Consider the following 14,899-nt stretch of genomic DNA (forward strand, 5'->3'; position numbering starts at 1 on the left):
GCTCCACGCTAGGATGAAAACAAAGTGCAAATATTATTGTTGGCAGAGATTACCAGCTCCCCCACTGCGATTTAGGCATCTTCAAATTTCATGTTTTATTAATCTTCGCCGAATGATTAACGGCACGGAAACGTTATGTCGGTAAACAAAGGTGTGTGCTACAGCGTTACCTCTGCGAGGCACCAGCGCTGGGGCACCCGACTGCATGCACATCGGTGCTCAATGAGAGATGGAAGCAGGATTTCCCACACCACGCAAGTCTCGGTGCCCACCCTCCTGGGCTGCTGCAGCATTTTAGGCTCTGATACCAGTGAGGAGCAACAGCCTGTGGAAGAAAAGCACGTGGAAAAGACCCCCGGGGGTAGGGTGTCTGGGGGTGCCCTAGTGGCACCAGCCTCCATCTGCTCAGATTTCTCCCAGGCTGAGCTCAAATGAATTATTCTTCCAGCCAGTGAAGCACGCAGTCGGTGGATGCAATCGCCCCCTGATCCTGAAATGAGCAATGCAGTGACGAGGGCCCCCCTGCTCTTGTCCAGCTATTGTAGGAGACCCCAGCACCTTGCAATACAGAAGGTGAGGGTGCTGCTGAAGCAGCAAAAAGCCCTAGGTTGCTTTGAACCACCCCCCCCAGGAAAAAAAAAAAAAAAAAAAGCAGGAAAACATCACAGCCCCTATCCTACAGCCCATTTACTGCCCTGCCTGGGATAACGGTGCCTGGTGGTGTGGTTTCATTGCCTGTTGTGTGCAGTTTTCTTGGGGCCTGGCCCTGGGATCAGGCCAAGGCCTGCAGACCTCAGCCCCTGTTCAGGAACAGCCTAAAGCTTCCTGGTGCCAGAGTGCACTGGAGAGGGATGTGGGGGACCAAAATAAAAAAAAGAAAGCAGCTGGCAAGGCAGCAAGGCAGCAGCACCTTTTCCTCTTAAGTCATACGACAGGTGCAGTACTGGGAAAGTCGGCTTGGGCAAGTGTTCATCCGTGTGCCTATGGCTCATGGGAGTGTGGAAACGCTGGAGAAGCACAGACAGGGGTTTCCTTGCTTCCTGGGGTGCTGCCAAGTCAGGCCCTGGCTCAACAGCAGCTAAGGGCTCGCCCAGCAAAGAGCACAAGAGCACCCAGCCCCAGAGCAAAGCTGGACGAGGACCATGCCCTGTGCTCCCCGCGCAGCCATCTCCAGCCCCTTCTTTTCCTATAGCAGAGAAATGCCCGAACTTCTGCAGTTTTGCCTTTGTTTCCCAGCACCCCACGGCTCAAAGACACCTGACCATGGGGCCAGGAGAAGCCGACAGGTGGGGAAGATGCAGGGTCTGGTCCTTACCTGGGGCACAGGGAGCAGGGCCAGGGCCATGTGGGCCATGTGCCTGTGCCCATCACTTCTCATCCCACGGGAGGGAGAGCAGCAGCAGGTGCCTGACTTCAGCCACAGAGTTTATTGTTTAGTAATGAGCTCACCACACCAGCAAGCCAGGACAGGGGTGATGGTACATGAATACATATCTGTAGTAGTTACACAGACCAAGATTTGTACAGCTTTTGTACAGAGGAAGAAATAAAATGAATCATAACAAAATAGACATTAGCAGTCAAACCTTTTTTTGTCTTTTTTTTTTTTATCATACTAACAAAATCCGATAGCCAAAAAATGACTAAGCTACAAAATTGTAATACATACTGTACGGGTAAAAGGTTATCATCCATTTACACATCTAGTATCACCTTTATTCTGGTAACTTACATGAGGCCTATATGATCTTAGTGTATTAATAATTCCCTACAAGATAGTGTTGAGCTGCTAAAGCTGCCAAACAACAGAGTACTGGAATTTTCGTTAAGATGTTTACAGTGTCATTTGCATTACTGTGTTTTATTGAAACCCTCATGCACCTCTTCTGCAAGCCAGAGGAACCGCTGGGGTAGGCAAGAGCCATAAAGGCTGGGCTGGTGCCTTCACCCCACCGTGCAGTAGGGCAGCAGCAGGGTACTGCCCCTTGGTCCAGGTCTCCAGCTGCTGCAGGATGAATAAAGCTGAAATCACCAACCAAGACTGATTTTTATTTTTATTTTTTTTTTACCCTTTGGTCAAGAGGGTTATAGAAGAAATGACTGAAGATGGAGCAGGACGTTTTCCTGCCCAGCACGGAGCCATGATATACCTGAATTTCTCAGCCTTCAGCAGAAATCTGTCACTAACTGTAGTGGTAGTGAGCCAAGGAGCCTGGCGGGAACGGGACAAGCTCCTGCTCCGCACCCTGCCCCGTGCTGGGGGGACACAGCCCCCTGCCGGCTCTCAGGGATGGAGACAAGAGCATGGCTGAAGCCAAAGGGGGAGTAAAGGCACAAACAGGAACCAGTCCCTGACCAACGACAAGAGATGGGTGCATCAGCGCTGCACTGCCCTTGGAAACCTCCCCCAAAGAACAAAGCCAGTAAGACCAAATATTGAGAAATACTTTATACACCACCACAAATAGGCAAAAATAGCAATTAAACTTACAAATAAATAGAAGAGCCGGGGAATCTCCTTGTCCTTTCCAAGTTTGCCCCTAGCTTGGTCTCTGACAATCTCTGCAGAGCAGCCACCGGAGGCAGGTATCCTTGGGAAGCCTTTTGGTGAGGGAGGACATGGCTGGTGGCCAGCCCCCTCCTGGCCACCTCACAGGGGTGAGCTGAAGCCCAGAGTGTGTGATAACGTGTCCTGTGCCCAGGGAGCAGCTCCCATGGACCTGCACCTCAAGGGGGGTACGGACACAAGGGACCCAGCTCCACCCCGCTGCCCTTTTTGGCACAGCCTCTGCTGAGAAGTGCCATCAGCTCCTGGCTGAGCCATAGGGAACAGCACAGCTATTTACAGCCGGAGAAGACCACCAGCATTAACTTTAAACCTGCTCTGAGCCATCTGCTGCTGTCCTGCAGTCTCACCCAAGCTGACCGGGAGGAGCCGTGGGACTGAGCCGCTCAGAGGGGACGGTCCCTGCGGGGAGGCAGAGGCCAGCTTCTCCCCCAGCCTGAACCAGTGCTGACTCGGGAATTCCTTCATGGAGCCACATACATGCTCCCCAGAACCACTCCTGGGGGATCCTGCCCTGTGCGGAGCCAAAGGTTCGTCAAGGGAAGTGGAAAATAAATTATGAAACAGGAGGGGCTCTCCCACCCGTGGGTGTCCGTGAAGCGCTGGGCTTGGAGACAGGCAGCAGGGCAAGGAGCACCCAGCATTGTCCCCACTCTGCTGCCATCAGGAGCTGTGACAGTGACTTCGGGGCCATTCAGCCAACAGGAGAACTTTGGGAAACACCAACCCTAAATTCTTAAAGACAGCAGCTCCTGCTGACGTATTTGCTATTGCAAGCTGTAACAAGGAACGCTCTCTGGGATTTTCTGAAGTGATGGAGTTGAATACACCAACCAGAAGGATTTTGATCCCCTGAAACATCCCAGTGCTAGGCAGGTTGGTGGTAATCTTCCTGGTGATTAGTAAGAACTGATTAAACACTTCTACAAGGCAGGATGGGATCCCACTTGAACCATTTCCAGCCAATTAAATCCCACATCCCCCCCCACCCCGAGCCAGATTTAAGCCATGTTTTCTGACCCACTTTACTCCCCTGAAGTCACCTCCCTCTCTCTTCCTTCGAGTGGGGGGAGAGCTCATCAGTCCTGCAGCGAGTGAGCAGGGCCCAGCACTATATCGCAGCCTGGATGCAGCCTTGCAACCCACTAAGAAGAAGTGGCACAGTTTCATAGGAAATCAGGGCAAGAAGAAATGAAGCTGACATGCCGTGGTGTTCGTCTGCCCGTGGCCTGGCTCAGATCTCCTCTCAGTGGCCTCTTCTCTTCTTCTCGTTCATGGATGTCCACTCATAACACAAGAGCTTCTGAAAACTGGAGGAGTCAGGCACTAAGGGAAGCCTGGTAAAATATTGTTATTTTTCCCTGTAGTACTAAACAGTGAAGCTGAACTGGACTCTTTCATAGGATGCTGTTTCACAGCTTTAAGAGCATATTCTCCTCTTACTCCATCCTAATATCCCCAGGAGCTGTGGTGCAAAGATGCAGAGAGGAGAAAAGCCTCCAGAAGAAGGAACAAGACCAAAGAAACCACATGCTTCCTTTGCGAGCCAGCCAGTACCCACTGTCATGGCACAAGGAGACAGCAGCACCCACCTGCACGCTCAGGATCCCAACTGCAAATTTGGGTGCTTGCCTGGGCCTGCACTGCCCTGCGCAGACCCGAGAGCTGTGCGGGCTCCAGACTTGGATTCCTTCTGTAATACATTTGCTCGTATTCATGTCACACACAGCATTTCTGTACCCATCAGCTATAGACAGCCTGCATGAATGCTCACAGCAGCACCTTAGTTTCCTCCATTCCCAGAAGTAGGGGACAGACACTATACCAAAGCCAAGGGCAGGCAATCCCCAATTAGCTGTTAAATTTAACAGGCAAGGAGGGAACCACCTCCTCAAGGCACCTGTCCCACACTGACTGCAGCCAGCAGGGAGCCCTCGGGCTGGTGATGCTGGGATGTGGCTGGCTGTGGAACCTGGTGCTCAGAAGACCCAAAAAAGATGAAAGTGAACCAAGAAGACCAGGCCGGGCAGCCTGGCTGCGGCCCAGGTATCATTGGGCCTGCCCAGCGACCTCTCTGCAGGGAGAGACCAACCAAAATTGAGTGAGGTGTGCCTGCCCCTCATCTCAGAGCCACCACAGCTCCTTACCCACACAGCAGTGGGTGAGAAATGAAATAAATACCCCTCTAAAACCAGATTTCCCATGACATGCTATGATACAAGTACTAAGTGAAGCCTCCATGCTCCAGAACCAGATGTCTTCTGCCAGGCGAGGAAGGAGACGCTTCCCCACACCCCGTCCTCCTCAGCCTACGCGTACCGGTGCGAACTGTCAGCCCAGCAGGTTTCACTCGCTTGTGCAGGTCTTCAAGACACTGGGGTGGGTGGAAGGGAAGGGACAGACCATGGGGGAAGCGTGCTACCTCTGGGCACGTGCTTTGGAGCTTAACACCACAAACAGATCCCTTTGCAGTTCCTGTGGGGTTACAGGGACTCACTGACACTTCAGCTACCATCGGGGGCAGCTGTGACCCAGATCACATCAGACAGTGGGGCAAGGGCAGCTCAAACAATACAAATTCCACAGTCAAAATCAATACAGGTAAGAAAACAAACCCAGAGAGATCTTTCTGCTTCCTCCTGGAACAATGGCTGTCTTGGAAAACTGGACTCCAGGATTGTCCTGATTACATCAGTTAGTACATTATAAACATTGTCCTGCTTTAAAGTGAAAATACTGTGTCTAGTCTTTTGGAGGTGCTAAAGCCAGATGTGGTATTGGTTTTCCTGACTGTGCACAGGAGCTGATACTGGCATGAAATGATCCTCTCCACCTCTTCTCTATCAGAGCTTCTCCTGGAAGAAAAGAGACCTAGTTAGTGAAATGAGGGGAAGCACAGAGGTCTTTTTACAAAATGGGAAACTAAGCCACAGAATTAGATGCCAGGAGTAGGGAATTCAGGCTCACCATGCCCTGACCCCCTGCACTGCCCAGTAGACCACACTGCCTCTTCCTCAGGCTGGCCATTCTGCCTGTAATGACATGAAGCTTGAGGCTACAGACCGTGCCCTACATCATAAAGAATAGGGGACACCAACAGGGCATGTTCCAGGAATGCAACCCATTTAAAGGTTGGCACGTAAAGTGCATGTCCTAGCTGATCCCGACAGGAGTCCTACAGGTACTGACCCAGGAGATGGAAGAGAAGCTCTCTTCCAAGTGCATTCCCCTAGAGCAAGTGCCTACTGTCCCTCAGCATGCCTCTCACTAGCATCTTCCTGATGATGTTGAGAACTTTTAACAGTAAGATGATGTTCCCACCACACTTGGGAACCAGGGTTGTGCAAAGCCCCGTGTTCTCACTGGAAATGACATGGTCAAGCTTTGCTGGCAGACCTGCCTCCATTCAAGCCCTGTCCCCAGCACAGCAGGCAAGAAATCACACCAAGCAGTCACAGTTTTAAACAACATTCTGCTTATAGCTTACCTCTTGTTTGTGGGATTTATCCTGCTGGTGAATCCCATTAGCAGACCCAGAATTTCCAACAGTCTGCAACAGAGAACAGACAATATTTACTGAAGAGAGACAGAGCCCAGCGTTTGCCTACGAGGGCTGAGGTCTGGCAAGACCGCCTTCTCCTCTCTTAGCAGCCCAACACTCAGCAGCCACTCCATGCAAGGAAAGGGGAATGCAAAAATCCCACATCAATTTTGGCAAGAAATTTTCTGATCTCTGCATCCTGGCCCAATCCCCACGTGGGGGATTGTGTCCTTCCCAGCTATAAAATATCCCCCGGGTTCCTACATGGACACAGAGCAGCTCTTCACTTCTGACTCTTAAATCCTGGTAAACAAACCATCAGCCAAGGGCAGCGTTAGCTGCAAAACACAGCATAGGGAACATCACAGCAGCAAAAGGGACATTTGCCGTTCCCCGTTTCCCATCTCTGGGGACGAGTCTGGCAGCCAGGACAAGCTGTTCTATCTTTAGAAAGCACAAGAACTTTAAACATTTATAACGTTTCTTTAGGAGGGATAATATGGAGCCCTTCAGCTTCAAAATGACAGCACAACCAGCACAAACAAGGGAAGAAAGCTGCAGCTTGAAGACACAGCATGCCAGATGTCAGTTGCTTGGGTCTCAGTAATCAGATTCACAGTTGGTGAATTGCTGGTGACAGCAAAACCAGAAGTTATGGGGAGACGTGACTGCAAGGTTTAAAACCCATCATATTTTAAAACCCATCATATAGGAGTCCCAGCTACTGTTCTTGCTTTGACGGTGCATGAAGGTGCATAATCAATTCCACAGAACTGAGGGTTAGCTTGGGCAGGAAAACCAGACAGAGACAAACTGAGCTCTGCTTTGAGAGCCTGCACTGCTTGCCTGGATGGATGGCAAGAATGATGCCACTGGTCACTCAGCCTTGGGGTACTGCACCCATGGCCAGGGGGAAATACAGGCCTTGTGCGAAGCAATATATCCGACCTTGCCTGCAGCACACCCAATCTGCACACTGAGCAGCTTTCAGGTGCCAGGAAACAGGTTTGAAATTTGGTCTCAGTACACGATCACAATAATGAACACAAAGTGGTGTAATTTGCTTCAAATTAAATAAAAAAGCTCCCTGCACAATCACTACAAGTTCTCTCAGAAAAAGGTCTGAGTGCCAAATCCTTGTCATTTCCTGCAAAGCTGCAAGATCATGGTCTCCCAAGACATGGAGAACAGAAAGAGCCTCTTCCTCTATTACAGGACAAATACTTTGCAGCTGCAGACATAGAAACAGCAAGGCAGCAATTAGCTGACAATGAGACGAAGACACAGAGTGCCATTATGCTCCCTCAGCTCCTGCACCTCCTTGTCTAATAGCAAGGCCAGCCATGCACATCAAGGGCTGCAGAGCAGTGGCTGACTAAGCCTGCAAAGGGAGAGCAGCAGCAGCTTGTGGTAATTGGAGATTTCCTCCTTGAGCACGCTGTGAAGGCTTTGCAGACAAAGGGAGAGCAATGCCAAGCCAGATCCCTGGGCAACAGCTGCTGCTGGCAGAGAGGAGACAGGAGGTCAGAAGGTAGTGCAGAATGGGTTAGAGCAGAGATGTGGCTTCTAGAGAAGAAACATCAGTTCCCAAACCATTGTGCCACGATCTCTTTAGGCCAGCAATGTCCTCAGGCTCAGCCCAAAAGCCCCTGGTTAACAACTCCCCTTTATAGGAGAAAGGATGAACAGACATCATACTGAAACCAGAGTGCTTTGATCCAGACTTCCTTGTAACTTAGACACTTTAAAAATCTGACATCAATAGAAGTTTGAAGCTTAACTTCCCTCAGTAATCCCCTCTCTGTCTCTTGATACCGCAGTTTGTAGTTGAAAGCATAATACTATCTTGTTGTATCTCCGGGATTTCTTCAGCATGAAAGTATCAAAGTAATACTGGGGATAGATTAGCTGACCTCATAAGGTCCATTCCAATTCACTTTATTTAAGATTAGTTATTTTCTACAGCTGGGGAAAAAATAATTACCACCTGCACCACCTCTGGAGACAGGAATGTGAACAGGAGGATTTCCTGTTCTCAAGGGACTCGGCATTAAAGCAAACAGAGAACAACTTCTCCCGCCCCTCCCATAGCTTACAACAGATGAGGTTGTCACGATGCATTTTCATTTGACACGTAGCAATTACAGGAGAAGCTAAAGCAACTCTGGGGTACTGACAGGATTATAGCATGTCTTGGACTGCCACAAACTTGTCATCACCACTACAGCTGTCCTGTCTGGTGCTGGCAGACGGCTGCTGCACCGCGGGATATAAAGAGACTGTCTGCAGCAGTCTGATGCTCAGCTGAGACAGTAAGGCTTTCAGGGCTGCAGCTTTTACCTTGTGCTCTCCTCCATGCAAACAGCTGTTTGGAGAGCCTGCTAACTGTACGGAAGGTAGTGAGAGAGGAGGGTACATGATACCCCAAGTTACCCCCCACAACTCCCACCTGCGCTGGGTAAAACAAACTCTCTGCCCATTCTCCCTGTCTACTGGCTTGTTCTGTACTATTCCAAGGTGTCTGCCCGAATTGTAGCTCATTACTGCACAAGAAAGAAGTTTTCCAGTTCAGAATTTAGGTGAAAAGTATCAGAGGAGCACTCTGCATCCGGCCTCTGAGGGCCATGACCTGATTGCAGACAACAGAAAATACAACTGGAAGAGAAAAAAAGGACATGAAGCTAAAAGCTTGGCATGAGGGGCAGGTCACTTCACAGGAGGAATCAGTCAGGGCTTAGACACCACAGGTATGAGATAGAAGAGGCCAAACATGAAGAATCAGTTTATTTGCAGCCTTCATTTTCACAAAAAAGGATGCAAGACAACAACAGAAGCAGTTTTGCTTTTCTCAGAAGAAGCAAGGGGATACTAGAGTAAGTCAGGAAGAGAAGAGTGACTTGAACAGGAACATTAATGGTACAGAAGCAAACCTAGAACAGATACAGATGCCACCAGGAGCTCATAAAAGAAATGGAAAACATGTTCCCAGAGTCACCTCTAAAGTTTGTGCTTGAGGACTGCAAGACAATCCTCTCAAAGAACAGACATGGCAGAAATGCTTAACTTCCGTACTGTAAGTGTTCTGAAGGACACTGTCCTTCAGAACACTTACAGTACGGAAGTTAAGGACAGTATAGGAAGAATAAGTACACTTAAGAAATTTTCCTAATGACGGCTTGCAATTTATTTTGTTTTGAAATCCAAAAAAAGAAATATTTCTCTCTTCAGACAGCTGTTTGGAAACAACTACAACGCATCCCAAAGAGTACTACTCTAGACCATTACCTCTCTCTCAAAGAGAGATGGCAAAACCTGTACGTAAACTTTCTTCCATTGTTCATGGGCAAGGAAACGCAGTCCTGTCTGGGTGAATTTAATTCTCCCCAAAATCTTTCAGGAGATCTGTGCCTGTAGTGCAGAGGTATGCAGCCACCACATCACTGTACACAGAGAACAGTTACTCACACTGCAACCTTCCTTAAAATGCCACTTTTAGCAGCCATTCTTACAGAGCACAAAAGGATCTGTAATTACCAACTAGCAAGGCTTTTGTTAGTTTTAAACAACATCTGAGAGAAGAAAATCTTGCCAGGCTGCTTCTAGCCAAAGGAAAAAAAACCAGCTGACTGCATCACCTCCCACAGCACAGGGAGGGATCCCAGGGGATTGCTCAGGACAGATGACTGCCAAGGGCTGAGTGACCTGGGAAATGAGTGCTCTACCTGTGTTTTCTCTGAGGAAAGCCTCATTGCTTCCATGAGCTTCTCCATTTGGTGGCCCTGCTCCAGCGCGTTGCGCAGCACATCCTCCGTGCTGACCAGCCGGTGCTGCAGCCGGATCACTTCTGACTCCGAGGAGGGGTCAATCAGGGAGTATCGCCTCTGATCCGTTACTGATTTTTCCTTGTCCTTATAAAAACGATGAGAAAAAAGCTCTAGATACAAAACTATAGCCACAGAAACAAAACAGAGCACAAATCTGCAGTAACTAATATAACCACGTTTTGATTTCAACAGTAGATGGGGTCAGAGCACAACTCTAAAGGCAATCATATCAAATGCAACCAGCAGAAGCTCAAATTTATTCCCAACAGAGTTCAAACAAATTATTCACGTTTCAACCACTGGAGGCCACTGAAGTACACTGGAATTAGAGGACACTGTTTTACACATCTTCTGATCTAGGAATAAGCAATATGAGGGAAACTGACTGGCTTTCAATTTCTGCCAAAGATTTTAGCCCTGTTTAGCCATGGATCTAAAATCTGTGGGAACAGGGAAACAGTGGAGGACAGATGGACATTTCATTGCTTAATGAGGTGCTGCTAGGCCAGGCCACAGCTCACAGGGAGAGTCATGGAAGTTCCCATCAGAAGCTCACTAGTAATGACAGCAAGCCTCATAACTTGGAGTAAAGGTGAAGTGCTAAAATCCTCCCAGAACAGCACAGAACCCCTCCAAACCGCTGGCCAAAGCCAGGAGGGGTTGGTTTTGATGCTCTCACCAGCACGACCAATTTCTCTCGCAGCCCTTTGATGTCATCTTTGAGCTTCTGCTCCTTCAGCCGCCACTCTGCTTTGTGCACCTCCCGGCTCAGGTCCCGCTCTGGCCCCGGCGAGTGCCGGTTTGCCTCCAGTAAGAGTGCTCTCAGCTCATTCAGGCTCCTGGAAGAAGCAGAAAGAGGTGAAGACATCTCCAGAGGCTGCACACCACTGGCACTGGAGTGCCAGGCTCCCTCTCACCTTTGCTACAAACCCCAGGAAAGGCAAGCCAGCAAACCCATCCCAACTCCCACTTCTACAGGGGCTCCAGATCTCCTCTCCCCCTCTTTGTGCCAGCTTTGAAGAGTCTGAGACCCCCACAGGCACCATGTTTCACAGCAGGGTAGCAGCCAGCTCAGCTGACTGGTAGATGATGATATTCAGCACCCATATGGGCACTGAGCTGCATCTTGCCGCTCCTGATGAGCGGTGAAAGGGCAATCCCTCCAGTAATCAATTGCCCCTGTTTTTAAACAAATTCCCTCATGAATAGGAAAACTAGGGGCTGGATTTCAGCAGTTCAACCTGGAGATTTCTTTTGGGGGTGAGTTACAGGACTCTGAACACATACCACCCACCCACCCCCTGTCACCAGCTCCTGTCCCTCAGGCCCACACACTGACCTTTCCTTCTTGAGCAGCTCCTGGCTAATCAGGACCAGCTGCCCCGAAGCATCGTGTGTTTTCTTGGTCAAGGCTTCCAGCTCACCTTCCAGCCTCTTCTTCTCTTTTAACACTGAATCTGCCTTCTTTTCTGCAATTTTGCACTTATTTTCCAAAGCTGAGAGAAGCAGAGGATACAGGGAGGAAGAAAGGTTGCTTATTTCTTTACTCACATTTCTACTTTCTGCCTTCCCCAGTTCCCACTTCTAGAAACACAGGCCTGGTGAGCTCTGGATCTGGCCCTGCTTAAGGGGAGATCTCAGAGACAACACATCCAGCTCTATTTCTTTCAGCTTTTGACATTCAGCGAGCCCAAACCCCTCCTCACTTCATACAAATGTCTTCTGCTGGATTTGTTCTCTTCACAGACTGAAATCCCTGAACAAATTCTTAGCAACGATGGATGCCCACTAACAGGCAGGCAGTGTCATGTCTTACACCTGCCTGTTTGAGCACCTGGGCCGTTGTTAACAAAACTACAAAGGACGAGCAGAGAAACGCCTTGTTCCCACTGGCACAGGATTAGGGAAACTTACCACTTACTTGGGCCCTTAGGGTTTCAGTCTGGGACACCAGTGATGACACCTCTTTGTCTCGTTTACTCAGCTTGTCTTGGAGGTCTTTAAACGAATGAAAAGAAAAAGGGAGATTAGAAGCCTGGAAAACACTGTGCAAATCAGGAAGGTATGGAACGTGGGGTATGGGTCAGGGAGCATAGTGCCAGACAGGAGGTGTGACAGGGGCATTGCTCACTGCCTCTCACCCTATCCAGGCATTAGCAGGCAGGATACAGAGCTAGGAGGCTGTATTGGACAGGTTTAAGAAAGAAAACACAATGGGGAAAAAATAAATAAGAATGAAACTTTAATAAAAAACACATAGGAAAAAAATAAAAAATCTTTCAGCACATTTCCTTGGGTTACCTACTGCACTGGAAGGCAGACACTGTTTCAAAAGATTTTTTTTTTTTTTTTAATCTTGAACTGTATTTCCACACTCAAGAGCTGTAGATCTGAAGCATGATGCTTTTAAGATTCAAGTCTGTCTTTAAAGTACATCCTGTATGTAGTTCATTCAGCATGAGGCCACATGAGCACGAACTGAGCGGGCATTTTAAGAGTGGTGGCTGATGGACCTGGTTACGTTCTGCCCTCATGAGGCACAATCCCTTGTCAATCAGCATACAATTTGGTACAACATATACATCATCCTGTACCTGCAAAACCAGCTATGTGAGACACTAATATATAGCAAGCACTAGCAGCATATGGAAATAGGAGTAAGCACCCCTGTCTGAATTCACAAAACCAGACGAACACTCAAACTAACCTAATTCCTACCGGGTAAAATATAAGTTACTGGGAGAGTCACAGTAATCTGTTTAGATTGCTACGTCCTTAGCGGGACTTCAGAAAGGGCTGTACAAAGAATGGACGCCTTAGAGGTGCATAATTGAGAGAAAGCTATGACACCACGAGTCACATTTGAAAAGAGAAGTGACAAGTTAGTGGTTTAAGATCACCTTTGTGATCTACACTGGAAAGACTTCTCTTCTAAAAGCAATCCTAAGGAAATACGGAATAAGAAAACGAGTCCCCTGGGAATGAACAAGGGAAGACAGGACCTGGGAGCACCTCACATCAGCCCCAAACAGCCCCAGACCGAAGCCACCCACGGCAATGTGGCAGCACATCACTCCCAAGAGCGAGGGTCCAGAGACTGCCGGGGCCATGCAGCTGTAACCTTGCCAGGCCTGCTGTTGCTGGGATTGCTGTTACAGCTTTGTGAGGGAGGCTGAACACAATTCAATTTCAAAGCTACGTTACACAATTTTCCTTAGTGCTTAAGCTTTGGGCTTTATTCAAAGGATGGATTTGATTTATAGTGAGCTTTAGTAAGCTTAAAGAAAAGTTTCTAGGAGAGTACTGCTAATGGTAGATACAAATTACATTTAGTGACTGCATTTTACCTGCTGTAAAATCCCTGATGGGATGGAGTGTGCCCATTTCCCCAGATCTGTCTCCAACCTGCACCACCTATATGGTGAGTGTGCAACAAAAACAAACATCCACCTCTACGTTTGCTCAGTTTAGAGGGCAGAGAAGAGCCAAACAACAAATGCCACGCAGCAAAATAGGAGATGAAACGACTTCCTAAGCCCTTTTCACACAGCTGTGCCTGCAAGAGCAGGAAGTCAGAGAAAGGGTCCCTAGGACAGGGTGCTCCATGACAAAAAGAACAGTGTCATACCTTCCATAGTCTGCTTCATCCTTATCTTTTCTTCTGAAATGTCATTAGTTTCAATCATCTGAAATAAATATAAAATATGAAAGATAGAACAGCCCTTAACCCAAGGATTCAAAGCAAAACCAAGAGCCACAAAGCCCCATCCAAGCAGAAGTCTACCTGGCATCTGCGTTAGGATGTTTTACATCCTTCTTAGTGGGAAACAAAGGCTTTTGTGGAGCTGCTTCTACAGTTGGGTACTACTGAAGGTAAACAGCTATTGTTTGAGAGTGCCCACAAGCAAGAGCTGACTGAGCACAGCAGTGAGATTCACCCCAAAGGGAGAAGGGATCAGACTTCCCCCCCGAGCTCTGGGTCCAGCTTCCACGTGCTCAGAGCAATGGAGGAGCTGCTCTGATACAGACCAGTCTCCTGGGGCTAACGATGGCCAACATTCAGCCTGAACAAAGGCTGCAAGTGCTCCTCAGCATTCATCTTGAGGCCTTTCAGGCAAAGTTTTCCTTGGCTTCTAACGAATCTAACTGCATCCAAAGTTGTAAGAACAGCAATAAAATGTTGATAAGATAATAACTAATAGATAACAAATGATATTGATTAAAAGCAAATGCTGGTCCAGATAGAGGATTCTGTCTTTTCCCCACCCTCTTTTGCTCATACTGCAATAAAAAGTGTGACTGCAGAGCTCACAGCCTTGCAAATACAGCTCGACTCAGCCAGCAATGCAGGTATGTTAGTATTTTAGTCTCCTAATCCGGCACTTCTCCATAAAACACACCCTTTAGGATGACTGTTCTGTCACCAATCCCGTTGGTGACACTGTCCCAAATTGGTGACACATCCCACTGTCACCAATGCTGCAAGTTCCCCCACTCAAAACAATGCTTGAGGATCTCCATCTTATCTGTCATCTCAGTGAGCCTTGAACATGGAAGAGATCTTTCTTTTCATCAGGTGCAAATACACTTCGTTAGGTGGACATCTTGGAGTAACACAGCGCTACCCACAGGTACCCTGCACATGAAGCACACAGGCTTAGCTCCACAAGACTGCCAACAGAATCACACTGCCTGCAACGTTAATAATGCCAATAAAAACCCCGCAGGCGTTCACTCAGCATTGTTGAAAACCTCAGGAAAGGCACAAAAACTGCCTGCCTTCCTGCTCTAAAGTGACAGTCCCATGAGAAAGCAAGACAAATGGCATCAAACTATGCCCAGGCTCCACGGGAACTAAGCCACAACAGCAATAAGATGTGAGTGTGCTCTCAGGGACATTGGTTTCAGTCCTGCACGGTCACCCACCAGAAGCACAGGCTGTCATCTAGTTGGGGATCCTGTCATTCG

At 48.4% G+C, this 14,899-nt stretch overlaps 1 protein-coding gene across 16 annotated transcripts in view; it reads right to left on the minus strand.

Annotated features, from left to right (window-relative positions):
• Positions 1-1,412: 1,412 nt before the first annotated feature.
• The window catches only part of CLIP2 (CAP-Gly domain containing linker protein 2), an 80,510-nt gene continuing 67,023 nt past the window's right edge, over positions 1,413-14,899 (minus strand). For all 16 annotated transcript variants that reach the window (XM_040532890.1, XM_040532886.1, XM_040532896.1 and 13 more), the window contains 7 exons: positions 13,560-13,617; positions 11,846-11,929; positions 11,271-11,427; positions 10,611-10,770; positions 9,830-10,015; positions 6,054-6,116; positions 1,413-5,421 (listed from right to left, as the gene is read on the minus strand). In XM_040532890.1, the coding sequence (XP_040388824.1) occupies positions 5,410-5,421; positions 6,054-6,116; positions 9,830-10,015; positions 10,611-10,770; positions 11,271-11,427; positions 11,846-11,929; positions 13,560-13,617 (720 nt within the window). In that variant the 3' untranslated portion in view covers positions 1,413-5,409. The remainder of the gene's footprint in view (positions 5,422-6,053; positions 6,117-9,829; positions 10,016-10,610; positions 10,771-11,270; positions 11,428-11,845; positions 11,930-13,559; positions 13,618-14,899) is intronic.

This window comes from Cygnus olor, chromosome 20, assembly GCF_009769625.2.
Source record: "Cygnus olor isolate bCygOlo1 chromosome 20, bCygOlo1.pri.v2, whole genome shotgun sequence".
Taxonomy (NCBI): domain Eukaryota; kingdom Metazoa; phylum Chordata; class Aves; order Anseriformes; family Anatidae; genus Cygnus; species Cygnus olor.